Genomic DNA, 12,936 nt, shown 5'->3' on the forward strand with positions numbered 1-12,936 from the left:
CTCAACAATATCTGTCCCAATTGGCTTAAGTCAAACATGTACATTATTCTAATTTCACTTCTATCTTATCTTACCATTTTCCTTCAGCATCTGTACACTGTGCCATAGAAAATAACACTTCATACAGGATGCTAAAACATAAAGGCATCCCCCATAACCAGTCACGTATACTGCAAGCTGCTTCTAGCAGTACTTTAGATGCTTAGCTGTATCAATAACATGAACACATTAATAACAATTAACATGCATATGGCCATTTGTGTATACAATAAATTTATAAAATTTTAATTACTATGATCTATTACAATATCAGGCCTTTCATAAATAAGAGTAAGCAATGAATTATGTAGTAAAATAAGAAAAATGTTTTAAGTGGAAGGATAAATAAACTATAGCTCAGTTATTATAGTCTCATATATGAAGACCAAAATTAAATTTATAATAAACTCATCCAAAAATGAATTATGCCAGAAAAGCATATTCATGGTTAGTGATTTCTTGGTTAATCATTATGGAGTGATAACTATTTACAAAGAAAATTGGAGTGTAAACCTATAAAAACTAACCAGCCTCTCCTCTGGGGATCATGGCTCTGAACCACTACTTCACAGGACTCACCACTGCCACGCACGTTCCTGCAGCATTTGCTAATATGTTCCTATTATAGCGCTTACTTTAACAACACTGAGGACAATACTTCTTTTTTTAAAACTTGGCAAAAGTTTCAGTGACCAACTGGGTACGCATATGAACGTGAAATGATTCTATGCATTTTAACATATCATGATTTAAGAAGACTGGAACAGGGGGAATTAAGGTATTCTATTCAATAGAAGATCTCACTTCTCAAAGATGATAGTCAAAAAGTCACAATCATTTGCACCTCTTAGGCAGAGTATAAAAAGGAAACTGTATAAAAGTCTAAAATCCTTTATTATTGGAACCTATAGTGTGTATGTTGAGTGGAGTCAAATGACGTTTATGCTGCTTGCTATATTCAGATAACTTAGAAATAGTTTTGCTTGTTTCTTAATTCCTTGGATACTAAGAAAGGCAGACAATCATATAACCTTTTTCTTTTTCCTGTTAAGCAACAAATGAAGCAAATAATTGGGAGGCTAGTAGCTGTCTAAGGAGATTAAACAATTGCTTAGCTGAGCCTAAAAAGTATAACTTGAGTACATCAAAATTTTGAGAAAACTTTTTTCCACACATTAATTTTTTAACTTCACATGATGTATCTGTTCTCTTTTTAAGTTTCTTAAAGCAGGGATTCCCAAATTCCAGTGCTTTTTTATATACACTGCAGCAACCTTTAAGAATTGTGTATAAGCCAGTACTCAAATTCTGAGACAATTTTCTTCATTATATTTAAATATAGATCACACAGTTTACCTCAAAGAGTCAGTTAATTTTATCAGAAAACTGGAGGAATGCTGTGTTCAGCCTACCAACCCCATCCAGGTGGGGGTTTAGTAACGTTGTAGTGATTTTATACACTTATACTTATTTAAAAATCAGTAATAAGGTTTCTAATAGTTTCTGGATTAAAAACAAAGTGGGGCACTTTAGAACTGAATTTGCCATTAGATTTGAAGAATCAAAATTGCTTTTCAGACTTCATCAATTTGCATAATTAAGGCCATGTTTGATACTAAAAGGGGAGGTACTTTGCATTAGATAACCTAGATACTTTCTGGATAGAAGAAATTATTTAGATATATAGGCTCAAAATAAAAATATAGAGTAAAATAATGATTTTAAAATAATAAAATATGTAACGTAAGTTAACACTCTCTTGAAGAAAACTTGGTCTCACAATCAAAAATATAAATATTCATTATTAGGGAAAAAAAATCCCCTTTTTAAATTTAACCTGCTCAGGTTACATTCTAACATTGTTTATTTAAACATCATCCAAGTTATGCTGATTACATTCAAAAGCTCATTGATTTGAGATTCCAAGATAGCTTGAGACATGAAAAAAATGACAATCAGATCAGAATTCAAGAGTGATTCTCTAAAATGCTGATATCTGAGAGTGTCTTTAAACAATGTTGAAATCTAAATGTACATACCTGAGGAAGCAGGAATCTAAATTTTCTAATATAGAAAAATAACCTATTTCACTTAATGCCTTCGTTTCCTATTATTAAAACACAAGATATTCTTAAAGGATTATATCAATTTCATTGTATCTATGCCCTATCATCCTTGACTCTGGTGTACAAGGGGATCTTCAGTGGAAGTGTTGTCTGTTGAGGCCATTTGTGTGTTCAGATTTTTCACGTAAGGGGTAAATGTAAAGAATACGGTAGTGGGAAAAAGAGTGGTGTTTATACATGCTCCTTCTGTTTTTACACTATATCTACAAACATTATCTTCCGGTTCACATTGGCAGAACAGCAAAAGGCCATTACTCTTTACTGAAATATCCCCAAAAGATATATCAAAGCTTCTCTTCCATGAAGATATAGTATCCGAGTAAAATTACCAATTAAAAAATATTTTTACAAAAAAAGCCCCTAGAACAAAATAATACTTCTTTCTAAATAAAAGAAAATCCTAAGAACAAAGAAGCCCAGAAAATAACACTAAGGCAAACAGAGAGTTAGCTGCAGAAACTGTGTAAGAAAAAGGATTGTTTTCTGGACCATAGTTTATAACACCAGAAATATGTTTTCCTCTAGTGGATAGCATGAATCTCACAAACTTGGAAAGAATAGTATTAGCACCAGACTTACTGATCCGATCAAGAAGGCTTTAAACTAAGACTCAAAGTGGAAGAGAAAAATGTGATTCAGTAAAATGGATATTATAGAGGACAACAGGTTTGAAATAAAAATAAGACAGTGAAAAAATGTCTAGAAATTATTTTGCAAAAATCATGGCTTGGAATAATACTTAGGCCCAGGATATACAGTGTGCTCAACAAAACTGAAATAAAAACAGTAGATTTGTTAAGCTCTTAAAATGTACTTTAAAGAAATTCTTACACAATCCTGAAAGCTGAGTATAAGAATTGCCACAGATGTTTCTATAAGGACTGTCCTGCACAATCTGCACAAGGGAACCGGGCCTGTGGGACAAGTGGGGGACATATTTCACTCCGCACTCCAACTGCCTGATAGGTATCATTATCTTCAAGCTTCCAGGTAGGAGCCTAGGCTTAGGTGTGTTCAGAAAGCTGCTCAAGGTTATGTAGCTAAAAAGCAGTAAGGCTAGATTTTGGCTAGAATTGGAAGCCAGACGTGTCAGGGGTTCATAATTTTAGCAAAGCACAGTAGGGGGGAATTTATACACATATATGCATGCATACATACCTTATTCTAAAGCATCAGAGTGGGGGGAAATTACCTAACTAATTTGTTTACAAGGATGAACAGTGACTGGGAAATGTGTATCATTGCGTATCATGGAGTTATACACTAGTTTTATGAGGAGGAAACATAAAGACAGGAATTTAGAAGCCATGCTCATGTCAGGAAAGCAAAATTTAAGAAAGAACAGAAAATGTCATTGGAAATAGCATAGCAATCAAAAATATTTCAGGAGGTAGTTTATTAATAACTAGTACAGCTATAGATAGAAAGGATGGGCTTTAATTAGTTGGGTCCCTCTTTGGAGCAAGGGTAATTCTGCTAAAATCTGTCTGTTTAAGGAGGAGGCTCCGATGGGAACGATTCTTATGTTCAATTTGACCTACAGAAAAGGTGACTTGCAGACACAGCAGAGCCTGGGAACAAAGGGTTGCAGAATGTGAGAGTGAAAGAAGGGAATGATGAGCAGGGTTCGGTAAGTTCATTCTGCAGACTTAAAACAGGCAGCCTTCAGCATACAGGAAGCAATGGGCAGTTTCCCGGATACTCTAAGAAAATATAACTGAGGAAGTAAACGAGAAACCAAGCATGAAATTCTGACTCTATCGTTACAAAAAACAAAACAAAACAAAAAATCCCCCAAAACAACAACAAAAAAACCTAACCCAATAAGCCAGAAAAAAGGAAAAGACACCTAAAGAAAATGATTCAGTTTTACAAATAGCAATTTGGTGTTAGGTTCTTAGTTTTTTGAAAACATATGTAATAAAAGATGAATGTGAATAATCAAATCATGTGGTGGGGACCTGGACGTGAATATGAGGTCTCTAAAGTCAAGAACATGCAAAGATGCTCCAAATATAAAAGATCTAAAATATTAGTTGTGTTGAGAAAAGAAAAGGGGAAAGAAATTGATAAGCCCAGCAACCGAGGGAGAACCGAGGCTGATCTTTTCTGTTCATGTCTTCTCTATCAAGAAAAATTATCATTGAATTAAAACAAGTAAAACAAACAATTTTGATACGGATTTGGGATTTACTCAGATCTACTTAGGGACTGAAGTAAATGAGGAATATTAAGAGAGAAAGTTTCTGAATGATCCATTGTTGTCTGTTGTATCAGGGACCCATGAATATTTAGACAAGAAAGCAGTGATTATCAAATGCTAGGATGTATTCATTAGACAATGATTTTTTTTAGATTATTATACAGGTAGGATAAGAATACCTGACTCACAATATATCTTAATTTTAATGATTCATCTTGCATAATCTTTTATCATAACTTTGCTAACAAGATAAAGACATTGGTTTTATGATAGTAAAACCAAGTAGATTGCTGATGATCGATCAATCTTTCTCCGAGCAAATTCTGTCCTTTCTGCTATCCAAACTCAAAGTGCTATTCTATGATTTAGTTAAGGAGGTGGAAAACACATTTTACAAATCTCTTGATAATACTAAGATGTGAGGGAAAGCTAATAGATTCTGTAGTAGTCAAATAAATCTTTAAAAATGTTTTGTTATGCCAAAATAATCACTCCAGATAACTTACCATGTATCTGGACACAATGTAAAGACCTACTTTTAAATTTCAAAAATATCATTTATACCAAAAAAAGGAACATGGTTCATTTGAAAATATCTGTTTTTACATAGTCTATAATCTTCAGCTACCTTAGGAAAACGTAATATTTGATTGTTCCTTCTCATCTTGCGAAAATACTTCTATTCTTCAGACATATTAAATTAGCTTTTAAAAATCCTATACACAATTTGAACCCCTTAGAATAAAAGTATGTAAGACTTCTAGCTTCTTAGGAAATAAGACAAAGAATTATGCAGCATAGGTAAGTGTGAGTACATCTTAAATAAGTCTTTTTTTCACAGAAATTATACCATGTAATTTCTATATCATATCTAATGATGAAGGATTTCAGAAAGCTCACTTTAATATGTCTCCTGTCATAGTGGAAAATGCAAAAATTAATTTCAAAGATTTGTAAATAATTCAGAACAGTTCTAGGTAGCATAATACTATCTTTGATTAGAAAAATAAATTCTGGAATTCATGCAAAAATGATAAAATTTTATAGCAACAAATCATAGTAACAAAGTCTTCACGAAGGATCACACACACACACACACACACACACAAAGACAATTACATTTCTCACCTGCCTAATACCCAACCGGTATGCCACAATCCGATCTACTGCATCAGGATTCATCTGAGTCCACTGTAGACTGTAGGAATAAACACGGTGCCTGTTCTGCCACACAGGATTGTAGGTGTCGTAATAGAATTCTGGAGCATAGGCCTTTCCTAAAAACAGAAAGAGTGCTTCAATTTGAATGATGACATATCACAGTTAAACATACTTCTTCTTTTTGGCCCTTTTACTACTTTCTACTATGTGTCCCATAAAGTAATGCTCATATTTAAAAAGTCATATGATTAAAATCTAATTAATTCCTGGAGAATTTTGAGACTAGATGCAAGAGGATTTCCTGGTTGGTTAGATAAGTGATGTGAGAGGAAGAGAATAATCAAGGATGGCTACAAATGTTCTGCCCGAAGCAACTAGCAGAACAGAGTTTCCATCAACTGACACGAAAAGCTATGGAAGGATCAAATTTTGGGGGAGAAGATCAGGAAATTATTTTTGAACAATCTGAATAATCTAAGTGGAGACATCAAGTATGATATACTAGTTTAGAATTCCGAAGAGGTTGGAGATAAAATCTTGCTTAACCATAGGCCTGTTGATAGATTTTAAACGTAAGCCATAAGACTGATGGGATCATCAAGAGAGTATGTGTGGATAGAGAGGAAGGCTAAGGTCTGACCACTAAGGAAATCCGAAGTTAAGAGATAGGGGAGGAGATAAGAACCCTCACAAAGGCCTGAGATGAACAACCAGTGAATAGGAGGAACATAAGAAATGTGGCATCCTAGAAGTCAAAAGAAGTATACCAGTGAGATGGGGTTATGGGATTAAGAGACACAAACTACTATACATAAAATAAATAAGCAACAAGGATATGCTGTACAGCACAGGGAAATATAACCATTTTTGGCCATAACTTTAAATGGAGCATAATATATAAAAATATTGAACCACAATACTGTACATCTGAAGCCAATATAGTATTGTAAATCAACCATACATCAATAAAAAAGAATTTAAAATAAAGTCTATTCACAAGTGAATGATTAACTCTGACAAAAAATAATTCAGTAAGTATGACAGTTTGTGTTTATCATCCATGTCTTTGGTCAATAAATCTGAGATTAACCAAACACAAACTTAGTAACACAAGAACTTTGGTCAATTAACAAGGAAGCTTTCACTTAGATTTTAAGGATCTGTGAAGCACACATATATAACATACATAAGCCATCTCAGTTTTTTTTTGTTTTAATCACCAAATTGAAAAGTGCACAAACCATTTGGAATTATAGTTCCAACTTCCTCATATTCTGATATAAAGATTTTCTTCACATCCTGTATTTTTTAACCAATAATTTATTTATTTATTTATTAAATCAATAACATTTAGTGAGGGCCTATTAAATGCCAAGTAGTATTCTGGCTCTGAGGATACAAAGAGTGAGGAGGTATGGCCTCTGTCTTCCTAGAAATTGCTTACATTTCCCTAGACTTTTCAAATAGCTTTACAATGCTTACTGAATGCTGAGTTAATAAGTTGTACATTTATCATCCCTTATTCAACATCCCTATTCAATATTTTTTAAATATTAGATTGAATATTAAATGTCCTCCTGGGGTTTTCCTCCTGGGTACCTGTATGCAGGAATGTTTCTCACCTTTTTTTTTTTTTTTTCTTTATCATTAGTCACCTATCTTTAGGGATTGCAGAAGAGTTGATTCATAAAAACTTATCGCAGATAGTTAAAGGATGGATTTTGAACACTAAGAATGAAAGTGATACTCTCTATTATCCTGGAGAGGTTCACCAAGAAAAAAGTAACGCCAGATGAACTGAATTTAATTTTGGACTATTTTAATAACATTTGGAAATGTCTCCTATACCAACATTGTGTACATTAAAAACTGTTCTATGAATATTCATTCTGCTGAATTGAAAATGGATTATCGACTCTATACAAAGAATCTTGTGTAGAAGGGGATCTCTAGAAAAGAGCCATCACATTCATTTTATTCCTTCTTTACCTTGTGTGATACTTCTACTTATTACTAACTAAACGATAACACAAATTCATGTTCACAACACTTAGTGAAATCTAGATGAGAGGAACACAATAAATATACTGCATGAAGGACTCAATATCCAAATCATTGACAACAGATCAAAATTCCCAAAATGTTATTGAGGAGGTACATTTAGTAGTAACCTAGATAAAGAGTTAGAGATTTTGATTAAAAATAAGTATCCAAAACCTAGAAATGAATCAATGAGCTGCTAAAGTGGGTAATGTCAATTTACAGTGTTTTCATCAGAGAGCAGTGTCTAGATTGAATTGAGAGATAAGATTCTCAATGGTTTTGTTGCTTGTTTGTTTGTTTTGAGGGGATTGGGGAGAAGGGGGGCTTGCTTTTGTTTTTTAGCTGAGGGGTATTAGATTAAGTCTTAAGTATCACTTTTTTTCTATAAAATTAGTGATGCATTCAAATAGAAACAAGGAGAGAATAAAGGCACAACTGGAGGCTATTTAGCATAGAAAAGGAAAAAAAAATCTCTCAAAAACTGGCAAATGGAGTTTTATGAGAGTTGAAACTGTATCACAGAGAAAAAAAAAATCAGGCTAAATTTTAACAGATGTATGAAATAAAATGAATACCAGTGAGTGGTTATTAGAAGAATATGTATTTTGACTTAGAAATGTTCTACCAATCCTCTCTGAATATGGACTGGCCTACACCAATATTTCCCTTCACTAGAGGTACTTAGTCAAAACCAAAGGGCCACTTAGCAGGGCTGAGATAGGTAGGTGACTGTCCACAAAATGGCCATGAAGGTAACACTCAGTCTCAGATCTCTACAGGGTGCTCTGAAACACTTGCCTACTGTATATTGTACTACTTCAGCTCTTTTAAGTATGCTTCTATATAAATTCCATTTAATGTTTCTGTTATTTGTAGTCTAATCCTACTTTTTTGTTGACTGCCACGAGAGTAACTGGCTGCATGTCATAAATGCAAATTTCTAAAATTCTAGACCTGTTTATCTAAATAAATACTTTTGAGAGTACTGACGCAGTCTGATGCTAAAGTTAAAAAAAAAATCCTCATGACCTTGTGAATAATATGAATTTGTATATCACGATCTATTTTTAAGGTTGTGAAAAATTAAGCTACAATCTAACCCTCATTTCAATATTCCAGAAAGATCAAAATTTTCAGTAAAATTCCATCATCACCTTTATGTTTAATTGCACATTATTATAAAGGCTTTTCAATGTAGTTTTGAAAACACTTTATTCCATTTGCTTTGACAAGTCTGCATTACATATGAGTGATATCTATGTAATAAGTTTTTTCATGAAATATTAGTTTTGAAAAAGGAATAGAGATGACCAATTCCAATGTCTCATATGACAGATAAAGAAATTTTGAGACAATAGAAATGGTGATGATACATGGATGTTGGTATAAAGTTTTATTTTAGTTGAATAATTGTATGACCTTAGAATTAAAGATGAAAAAATATGTTTAGATGGTGCATAAATAATATTGATTAGTAACAAGTAATTACTGATAAATTATTTTGAGTAGTTACAGCTAAATATAGATATGCTTGTTATGTTTCAGAGCACACTGTATACAAATTTTTTTTGGATAAATTTTACAAAAGAAGAATTCTTTCTGGTTTTATGTGAGAAATTTATGTTAAAAGTAAAAAACAACAACAACAAAAAAAAAAACAAAACCCACACAAATTTGTCTTCTGATTTCAGAGGCAATCACATTTAATATTTTATACATTCATATTGTAAGACGCACTTAGAAATACTAAGAAAATGCCCTCAAAATAATCTTAGGTTCTGACAACCAAACATGACATCTGCTGGTTGAACAGGGAAAGAATTCTTAATTTTTTTTTTCCTTTTTATCCTTCAGGCATTTTTCCCTCCTTCCAGCAAGCATGCCAAAAAAATTTTCATTTTCTTTTATATTCCAGTTTTATTTTATGTAACATGTTCCAGTTTAAATCTTTTTAGACTAACTGACCTAAAAGTACATTCATTATCTAAACTAGCAGATAATTTTTAGACACATTATGTATGGTTATATATAGATTTTGGATTTTTAAATATTCTTGAAATATGTACAGAGAAAAAATCTAATTGCTCAAGTTTTAAAAATAGAATTTATATAAAAGTACATTTAGTCTATTTTGCAAATAGCTTCTCAAACGTTATTAAACTGAGGTTTTAAAATATGGTTTTATGCATGAAGCTCATAGTAGAAGAGATATTAAGAAGAAATGTTATGTCACTTTCTTAAAAATGTTAGATTAAAGTAAAACAATAATCTTTTTTAGGTGTATACCTAAGTTTGTAAGCAGAAAAGGAATTATTCCTTAAGGGTCAAAAAACAAAGTATTGAAAACCAGACACTGCATAGGAGTTTAGGGAAAAAAGGAGTGTTGTTGCCCTTTGTACATTTGGGAGCTGAAAACTTAAATCCATAGGCGATGAGGTTAAGGGGCCAGTTCAAGATGAGAAGTTGGAAATAGGCACATATGACCACATATGATCAAGACCAGTTTAAAAAAAAAAAAAAAAAGCAATCCCAGACATAGGGTATACTGGAAAAAAAATTGCCCCTTACTAGCATAGGAAAATGAGAAATATATTTATATTAACAAAAACTCATCCTTGGCTAATGATACCACTGGATTGCTTGAGTAGATCCAGTATCAATCGGTTCTTGAAAGACATACCCTCAACTGAGATCCACAGAGAATTTTTCCAACAAAACACATTACTAACACACGAAATAAATGTTCCACTATGAGTGGCTAAGAAGACTAGTAAACAACAGGATTAACTACAGATAACAGAAACATGGAATCGGAGTTTCAAATAAGTATGCTTAAAACAACTGAAGGAATTTACCAGAAAAAAGTAAGTAAACACTATGGGACCTTTTACAAAAGAATAATTAATAGTCTTTTATTGGGACCAAAAGTAGGTTTCATAGGGGACATATATGACATCTTTATTGATCTTAAAAAAGAAGAAATTCCTCAGACAGTAAAGAAGAACTCATGAAAGGATAAAGAAGAGAAGAAATAAACCACGGCCTTAGGTAGAGAAAAAATGAATGTCTTATAGGGAACATTTCAGGATTACCACATGTGGTATGGTTGTAACATGCAGTGCCCATCTTTCCAGTCACGCTAGGCAGTTTGAGAAAAGGGATGGTCTCATTAGCTCTTAATACTGTGGTTGACACAATGCACGGGCTTGAGTGAGGCAGGAAGAAGTTAAGTGCTAATTTATCAAGTGTTTTGTTTGATATAGGATACGTGATATTTACCTTACAGTTCATTTTGAAATTATTTTAACCAGTATTCACTTCAGTGGGAGAAAAGATTCTACAGTGAATCTACCGATTTTCATTCCCCAGTGTGAAAAGAACTCAGTGACATCAAAGAATTGAATGACAACTAAATTAATAATCAAAGTGGTAATAAAAAAGAAATTTCACAAAAACACACTTGCAAAGTATCAAAAAAAAGCAATTTAAAACTTTTCAAATGTGTATTTATTAGTACAAGAAGAGTAGACACAGAGATTTATAACAAACTTAAAACACTGATGATGCACTGATTAAAAAAAAAAGAGCTCTAAAATCACAGGAATCACAGCTCTGTGCCTGTATGCATTTTTAGCAGAAGCTAAGCAAAACAGTCAAGTGCTTTTGGAATCAGAGTCATATTGTGTTTAGACACACAGACTGGCTAAGGCAGTGGATTACTCATTACAATTTTTTAGGCATAATATACAATAAACATCTATGCAGCTCTTTGTCCTTCCTCCATAGGACAGAAGAAATAACATGCAGTTGTTGGAACCATAACTACTTTTTCTTCAAATTAGTTAATCTTAAATCATACTTAAATATTTCTACAGAAATGGGCCTTTTTTTTAAGTTTTTAATTAGGAATGTGTTATAAATCCATTTCATATTTTATAAATATAACTGGTGAGAAAGAAGAGAATGGATTGGATAAGAGAGAAACCTTCATCTAGAAACCAGAAAGAAGATGTGATTTGGGAAATGAAGATTTGGCTGATTAATTCAAAAATCACTGCAGACAAAAAACTGATCAGCACTTGTCCTTTGCATTTGCTGCATGGAGTCCTAAATTTTCAGTTTTCAGAGGCTGAATGGACACCAGAGTCCCTAGCTGAGATGGAAAATGACATTATGCATCTCATCCTGGATGAAGAATTACATTAATTCCTGGGATCCTATTCTTCTGAAAGATTATCAATGTGATTCAAAGCCATGTAAAAGTGTCATGAAAGTGGTGGCATAGGGAGCGCTCTGAGGACAAAAAAAAATTAAATTTTGTGAAGTCAAAGGAAATTTTTTTAAAAAGAATCAATGTATTATTCATCTTGTTACCTGTATTTGGTATTTAGTTACATGGTATTTCCTATTAGTTCTCATAAAATTAAAAGTAAGCAATAAAGGAATGATTCCTGAATTGATGGTTCTATCTATTCTAATTTGATAAGAAAGGTGGTAAATTAATATGAAGAAGGAATGAAAAAGTTGAAAGTATGAAATACTTAACAAAAGAAACAATCTGATAAAGAACAATTTATCTTAGAATCAAGGTGAATGTCACAGCAGCAGAAATACTGAACAGCATCGAGAGTTTGTTCAACTGTGATAACTTGTCAGTATGTGTGCAGCAAACAAAAACATAACAATGAAGATAGCTGTGAAGTCAATGGCAACATCTCTCAGTTAATGATTGTTTAGAGTGTGTAAAAAAAAAACACAAAACTTAAAGATGTGTAACAATCTATAGCCCTACTAAATCATTTAGTTGAAACGCTTTTGTACTTGAAACAAAGAAGTGTTTTTCCATACTTCATCTTCACATTCAGAGACAGCAATCTGTTTTCAAATATCCATTCATTAGGACACTGTTTTTAAACTGCAACATAACTGGTTTTATTCAGTCCTTACACAGTTCCATTTTTAGTTCTGCTGGAGTCAGAGCTGTGGATACCACCTCACTGAGGCAGACTGCCCGGAGACCACAATTTCACATTCAAGACTTCCTCAGAATTTAGAGGCCTGGAGAGCTTGTGTACTGGCAGGATAAATAAGAAAACTATTGACAATATTGTCAGTCTTTACAAATCACCTGGATCCCTATAGAAAGCTCTTAATTTTGACCAAGCATAAAGTATAGTTGCTTTGGTTCCATTGTGATTTCTTATGTAGGTTTTGACTTTTCAAAATAAAACTGCTAAAAAAAAATAGGTTTCTCACTCTCCAAAAATGGCTTTATGAAAAACAATCTGTATTAAGTTAGTGCTCCTATCTCCTACCTGGAAAAACTTCAAAATAATTTTTTAGCATTAGTTTCCTTTAAAAATT

At 32.7% G+C, this 12,936-nt stretch overlaps 1 protein-coding gene across 2 annotated transcripts in view; it reads right to left on the minus strand.

Annotated features, from left to right (window-relative positions):
- MDGA2 (MAM domain containing glycosylphosphatidylinositol anchor 2) overlaps positions 1 to 12,936 on the minus strand; it is a 690,959-nt gene that overhangs the window by 65,410 nt on the left and 612,613 nt on the right. For both annotated transcript variants that reach the window (XM_006189475.3, XM_014563340.2), the window contains one exon: positions 5,497 to 5,645. In XM_006189475.3, coding sequence (XP_006189537.2) covers positions 5,497 to 5,645 — 149 coding nt within the window. The remainder of the gene's footprint in view (positions 1 to 5,496; positions 5,646 to 12,936) is intronic.

The sequence above is a fragment of the Camelus ferus genome, chromosome 6 (genome assembly GCF_009834535.1).
Source record: "Camelus ferus isolate YT-003-E chromosome 6, BCGSAC_Cfer_1.0, whole genome shotgun sequence".
In the NCBI taxonomy this organism is placed as follows: Eukaryota; Metazoa; Chordata; class Mammalia; order Artiodactyla; family Camelidae; genus Camelus; species Camelus ferus.